At 50.3% G+C, this 7,092-nt stretch overlaps 1 protein-coding gene across 7 annotated transcripts in view; it reads right to left on the reverse strand.

Annotated features, from left to right (window-relative positions):
* The window catches only part of SLC6A12 (solute carrier family 6 member 12), a 41,413-nt gene extending 35,523 nt beyond the window's left edge, over positions 1-5,890 (reverse strand). For 2 of the 7 annotated variants that reach the window (XM_027680660.1, XM_027680662.1), the window contains exon 1: positions 5,639-5,824. Coding sequence is in view for 2 of the 7 variants with exons in the window: in XM_027680658.1 (XP_027536459.1) it covers positions 3,064-3,104 (41 nt within the window). In the remaining 5 variants the exon portion in view is untranslated. The other 5 variants (XM_027680658.1, XM_027680659.1, XM_027680661.1 and 2 more) reach the window with 5 other exon arrangements.
* Positions 5,891-7,092: the final 1,202 nt, after the last annotated feature.

Below are 7,092 nucleotides of genomic sequence, written 5' to 3' on the forward strand. Positions count from 1 at the left end.
TAAGTCTGGGTTTATTGAGGATGTCACAGGAAAATGGCAGGAGATGACTTACCTAATGCTTTGCTTTTATTCTTTTAATGTAAGGTGGATGCAAGAGCCAGCCTATTTCTACTAATATTTGTGTTTTACTTCTCTTTTGTCAGACCTGTTTCACATGTGGGGGAAGGGGAAGATCATAATCAGGTAATCACCTGTCACCAAGCCCCAGGAAGAGAATGCTATTAAGTGACAGCCTGCAGCCTCAGCCCTGTCACCAGCCTCCACCCCAGGGACACCAGGACCAGGGCTTTGACTCTGCATCTGTCCTTTGACTCCTGAAAGGCCAACACAAGGAATAGAATCTGTGATGCTGCAATGAGGAACACAGCTTGGACAAAAATAGAACAGCAGGGGACACACAGCACCTGTGGCTTCATTTTCCTATTTTAAGAATGGGGGAAGCACCCTGGTTATGAAGTCAAACCTCTTCAGCTGGGAACAGATGATGGATTAAACTGGTGCCCAAAGTTTTGGCCCTTCATGTCATGAACTACAGCTTCTCCTTTCCCAGACAAAGCCATGCACAGCATTACACATACCCACTGCTTCCCTCTCAGCTTTGCCTGCTGTTTCTGTGATAAAGCCTATTTATGTACCTCCTGGCTCTCTTTCTAAACATCTAATCCTACTGTGCCCCTGCCCTGTATGTTCTGGGGCCAGATGGGGACTCAAATAACTTCTTGTTTCCAGCTAAGAACAATTTGGTTCTCCCACAGCAGCCACAGCCATCTACTGTGTTACATCCTTCCTGATAGGCAGACGTTTTCCTCTCCATTTGGATACCCCTCTCCATAATACATGAGTTCAGAGTAAAGACTGTGCCCCTCACTGCTCACCTGCACCTTTTCTGCTGTTCTTCACCAAATTTGGGGGGAAAAAATCCTACGACTCTTTCATTCCCAGCCTCTTTTTTCCCTCTGCCATAAAGTTTTTCCAACTGTTAAGATGCCATCTGATGCAATCCATAGTCTACCCCTCTCCCGGACCCACTCAGCCACCACCACCACCTTCCCTTCTCAGCTCCCTCTGAACTCGACAGTCTCTTCTAGAGGTGCTTTGCTGTATTTTCAGCCCTCAGCACTTTGAGGAGGTGCTTTTTGCCAGGCCTGGAGTACCCTTCACAGGAATGACCTGCAGTCTCTCATCTTCCTACAGAGTAGGAGGCTTCCTCTGTGCCCAGTGCAACAGGCAGCTCTGTATGAAATGGTACAGGACTGGGCATGGTGCATGGAAGCAGTCATATTTTTTCCCAAAAAGATTTATTGCTGAAAAAATAAGAACACGCTTGGATTCCTACAGGATCTGGACGGAGAACAGGCAGCATGCAGGCATCCATAAACATAGACCAACAAGTTCCCTTCTTCAACATTTGAATGAGGTAACTCAGTCTCCCTCTGGTCACAAATTTTGGACTTTGTTAGTCCCACACCTACCACCACGAGATTCTTCAAGTATGGTCACAAAAGGCAAGGAAAAGCAAGGACACCCCCAAAGTGCTCTGGAAACTCAGCTGCTGGGTCTGATCTGCTGAACACACAATGCAGATATGCAGGAGAACAGCATTTTTTGGCTTTATTTGGAAACAAGATGCCACTAAAGAGGAGAGGCAGAAATCAGAAGAAGAGGAGCATATGAAGAGAAAGTGTCATTTGAAAGCAAAACATGGTGGTATCCTCAGCCTCCCCCAGGGTAAAAAAAGGGCTTTTTCAGAGTTGTTCAGGTGAGACAAGGAGCAAGAGAGAGACAAGAAAGTTGAGAGTGAAGCCGCATGGAGTTTTGACACCAGAGGAAGAAGCCAATGGCAATTCTCCTAAAGCTTTTCTTCCTGAAACTTACTGCCTGTTCCTGACTGCTGTCAAGACAGAAGCTTCTACTGCTGGGAAGTTAACATCCTCCATTTGACCTCTTCTGCTGATTTGTCTTAAGGCAAATGAGAAGAGGACAATCTCAAGAGGGAATAGTGAAGCAGAGACAACTGCAAACAGAGATGTCTTTAAAAAGCAGCCAATAGCACTTATTAGAGGAAGCACAGTGTTAAAGCTCCTTTGGACACTGATAGGTGCTACCTGGGCTGCAGAATCACAGGTGACAATGCAGGCAGCTGCACTGCATTTATGTTTCTTGGTTTCATTTTGAAACAAGCAGCAACCAAGGACGTAAACTGCAATTTAAGGTGGGGAGGGAGGAATCAGAAAGCAAAGCAGGCTGTTACAAAAGGAGGAGCAGGAGGACACAGAAAATTCTCTGGTTGCACAATCAGAGCCAGCAGTTAGTCGGCAGCTGAAATCCTGCACTGCATTTTGATGGCAGGAGGCGGGGGTGGTTGTGGGAGCAGAGAGAGAAAATCAGGGCTCAGAGAGGAACAGTAGTGCCAAGGTACAGCTTGAGGAACAAACCCAGTTAAATTAGTGAGGGGGGGCTGCTACTGGAATAGGTCATCTCTGCAAGATGGACAGGAAAATATCAGCAGTAGAAGGAAGTGTTTTCCAGCCAATCTAAGAGAGCGGGGATGGCTGCTTCCAAACCCAGGTGCTGCTGGAGAATGGCTCGCTCCAGCTGCAAAAAGCAAAAAGACAAGGAAAGATGTAGCACAAGAAAGACTGATCAACTCGAGGACAGCAGCTGAAATTAAAATGCCTTTCGTTTCAAACTGTTGAAAGCTACTTGGCTTCTTTACACTTTCTAATTAACTTCCAGATTCTGTGGGCTGCAGGGTATTCTCAAAGCATCTGTTCAGCAAAGTTCATGGGGCACAGGAGGCTGTTACAAGGATCAGATCCTGCCTATATTTTCTCCAACGTGAAGTAAGAGCAATGCTTCTGCAGTCAGAGGGTTTGCTACTTACTGGCACCAGAAAGAGTGAGATAAGAAGCAAATGAGAGTTTGCTAATGACGTGCATCTGCGGTACAAGCTGCAAGGATTATAGAGCATTACCCTTCAGAGCACACACCCCCAGCTCAGGAGGGTACCAAACGGCTCCCGGCCTGTCTTCTGCTGCCAGAACAGGAGATCCTCCTAAGTACCTAAAAGTGGCTGGACTTTCCTGAGGATCAGTGGCAAACATCTTGCTAAAATCAGTGTAGGCTGTTGTTCTCAGGGCCAGATCAGTCTCTGTCAGTGTCCATGGCTCACCATGCCTGCTCTAAGCTACAGAGACACAGGGGTCTTCTTTCTTTAGCCTAGAAAAAAAGACTAACTGATGAAGTCCATAAATGGGGTGTAAATATGACCAGTCTTCGCATAAAAGCAGATACTCTTGAGACCTCCACTCAGTCCATAGTCTGGTTGTATCTGCTGCAACACAGCAAGAGGCCCATCCACAGCAGGATCCATCCTTCTTACAGGGCACCACAGTGACAGGTCTCCTATAGACACAGAGCCAGCTTGGCCCCAGGGGAACCCCTAGAGCCACCTCCCTGGTGGCTGGAGGTGTCTGGCCGAAGTCCCGTGGCTTGCTCAGAGGTCCTTGTGCACAGCCAAGGGGACAGCACAGCTCCTGTCACTGGCTGGAGGAGCAGAGCCGGTGAACGGCACAGAGGGTGAAAGCTGTGCTGCTCCAGCATCCACTCTGCAAACAGGCCCCACAGGGGCACAGAGGGGCAGCAACCTGTGGTGCAGCCCGAAGGTGCCCCACGGGGAGAGAACAGAGTCTGCAGGACGGGACATGGTGGCTACAGAGCTGCCACCTCGCCCGGGCAGCAATTTCACAGAGCAAGGCACAGCACCTGGCAGCCCTGGGCAGGTCAGGTGAAGAGACAGAGGCTGCCAGCCCTGAAGGCTTGGCCACCTGTGTGCAGCCTGAGCCTGGAGGCCGAGGAGTTAGGGAAGGATGGGCAGCAAAGCCACTGGAGCAAGAGAGCAGAGGAGCCAGCACTGCAGCCAGTGGTTCAGAGGTGGGAGAGCAGCACAGGGAATTTGGCATCACACTGCTGTAGGCAGCTGTATCTAAACTCCCCCAGGCGAGCACACCCTGCCGGACCTCCCAAAAGCACAGCCTGGGGGCACTTGCTGTCAGTGATGAGAAAAGGGGAGCATGAGGGAAGCCCACTCAAGCAAAACTCTTCCAAAAGGCAGTCAAGGTTAAGGCACAACACATTGCTTTATGCTTCTCACACGGAGGACGACAGGAGCCAACAGCTGATGTGGCAGAGCCCAGTGACTCAGCCCAGATGTGTGTGCAGACATCACAGAGCAGCAGAGCAGGAGGAGGACATCACAGAGCTGCAGGAGCTCCCCACCATGATCATCCCCACACTGCTCAGCCCTGCACAGGGAGCCCAGCACCCTGTGTCCTGCTCAGGTGTAGGCTGGGGATCTACCTGGCAGACTCTGGGCAGGCTCAGCCATCTCCAGTTGGTGCTCAGGACAAGTCACACCAGGTGAAATCAGTGCAGGCAGAGGTGCATGGAGACTATGACTCCAGCAGTGCCATAAATGCCTTCCAGCAGTGCCTGCTGTAACACCACACTGTAATGCCATGGGACTGCAACCCACCTGTACCCTCTGAGAGGCAAGGTGTCTGCTCTCCAGCCTGGGGTACCAAAACTTTCCTATAGCCCTGCCCAGGAGCACCGTCAAGCAGAGATATGGCACAGGGCATTCTAGCCTGCCCTCTGCAAGGGTCACATCTGCACCCATGAATCCAGCAAAACTGGGCTGTTGAAGAGCTTCAAAGGTCAGGTCCAAGGTTCAGCCTCTCATATCAGCAGCTGTCAAAGAGGAAAAACTAGGGCAATGGCATTTCCAATGGCATTGGGTGAAAGCCCTGACTAACAGTGATTACTTTAAAAGCACTGTTGATTTAAGAAGACACAGATCAGGTGTTATGAAACCCCCACATGTTCCGCTTGGGTTTGTTCACAAAAATGCCCAAGATCCCCAGAGTCTAGCACATGCAGAAACTATGCTGTCTCCCTGCCTCACCCCTTCTCAGAGGCAAATTTGATGAAGCCTTGGTGGAAAGAAGGAGCACATTCCCAGGCACATCTTTTAGAGCTGCAGCCCCCAGGTAAATGCTTTAGGGCCAGCACCTCTGCAGGGCAGCACAGGAAGAGAGGGAGTCACTGACTCATATTTGCAGTAGCTGAAATGCCTACAGCCTACTTCACTCCTAGCACCTTTTCTCCTGTACCTATTATCACTTAGTCACCTGCCCTTCATCCCTGTCCTTATCTGGCTCGCTCTCATCTCTCTTCTCAATCTTTCTGCTGAGTACTTTTCTCTCTCTCTCTCTGCTGCCACAACCTTCAGTACCAATTATCCATCCTTCAGGCATCTCTTTGCTCTCAGCTTCCCAGCAGCCCCCCAGCAGCATCTCTGCCTGTCCTTTCCTATAGGAATCATTGAAAGAAAAACCTCTTCCCTGGGTTGATCCAAACTGATTATTTGCTCCTTATTTTCCATCTCTCTCTTCCTTTGTTTAATGCTGGGAAGATTTTCCCCTTGCAGATTTGCTGGACCACTCTCCAGAGCACTGGCATGCAGCAGGGAGGACCGGAGGCACTGGCACTCCCAGTGTGACACACACATCCAGCCAGATCTGCTCAACAAGCAAACACATCCAGCCAGATCTGCTCAACAAGCAAACGCCCAACTCACCTGAACCCTGAGCAGGTCTCCCCCAGGCAAGCCCCTCCCGTTCTATCTTGTCCTGTCCTTTCCCGTCCCACTGGAATCCAGGCAGGGAATCCACCGAGTGCCAAAGAGATACAGGAAGAGTTTAGGCAGACTACCCTCTCTCCTCCTCCTATCCCTCCCCTTCCACCAGCTCCCCCCACCAAATTATCACTCAGCTCACGTGTGGGTGGTGGGACAGCAGGCAGGGAGGTGCATCAGGGCAGAAGAACTTTCTCCCCTACTCTCTTACAACATGCACAACATGCACCCCTCCAGACCTTGAACTGTGGCCCTGACAGAAAAGCAAAATGAGATCAGCCACAGGCAAGCAGGGTAAAGGACCAGTGTTTGCAAATATCAACAACAGCATTCAGGGAGTGACTCCAGGTCATCTGGACATCAGCAGAGAGGGACCTCTCCCCTTGCAGACCCTACAGCATGGCCCAGGCTGGCTGCCACATGGTCCCACTGCACTGGAGCTCCAGCACTTTAGTGGGATAGTGACATCCCTCAAAGTCGTCCTACAAATGTGCAGAATCGTCTCCACCTCCAGGGAACACTACACTAAACCTTCTTCTGTGGCCAAGCTCAAGGCTCACCAACACTATCAGACATGTGAACAAAAGGCAGAGGGTGTGTGAAGAGGGGGACATTTGTCCTGGGGTCACATAGACCCCTCCCTCCCTGCCTGTGCCCTATGCTGAGTGCCAGTAGAGCTCATGGGACAGAGCTCTGTCAGCAAGGAGAGGTACTGCTGGAATCTTTATAGTACTGGGTGCTCATCAGAAGTGTGCAATGCCTCTGTGCCTAGCCCTGATGCACTTTTCCTGGGCTTCTCATGACCAACACCAGCAGGCATTCCAGTTACACCATTTTTCTCAAGATACTTCAGGTCAGACTTTTCTTTTTTAATGTTATGTTTAATGCTATTACTGTTTTGTCTTCTGCTTTGCCTGTTAACGTCCCTGCCAAATTCCTTTTGACCTTTTCATGTACCCATGTGGCCTAACCAGAGTGGCATGTGGGGTGGGAGGTGGGGAACATCCAGCACATGCTCCAGTGGCTCAGCTGTGTCAGGGCTCACCAGATAAGCATCCCTCAGCCCCCTCAGTGGGAAACCAGGAGCTGACACGAGCCCTCACCACCACAGAGTGGGGAAGCAGTAGGTTTATATGCCTGCACACGCTTATAGAGGTCATTTGTAATGTTGTCTCAAAAAAATCCTCCACAGGTGCCAGAAACCAGTGAGTCAGATTGCATTGGAGCACACTGGATTAGCCTGGGGACAAATAATGCTGGAGACATGCGTAAGGGGAATCAACCCTGTGCCTGGTGGGATCCTTGGGATAAACCACTGAGGCCAGTGCTGGAGGCAGTAAGGAAAAACATCTCCATCTACTTCAGGGGTGTAATGTACTACCTCAGCTGACCCTGGA

This window comes from Neopelma chrysocephalum, unplaced genomic scaffold (assembly GCF_003984885.1).
Source record: "Neopelma chrysocephalum unplaced genomic scaffold, ASM398488v2 Primary Assembly neopelma1_59, whole genome shotgun sequence".
Taxonomy (NCBI): domain Eukaryota; kingdom Metazoa; phylum Chordata; class Aves; order Passeriformes; family Pipridae; genus Neopelma; species Neopelma chrysocephalum.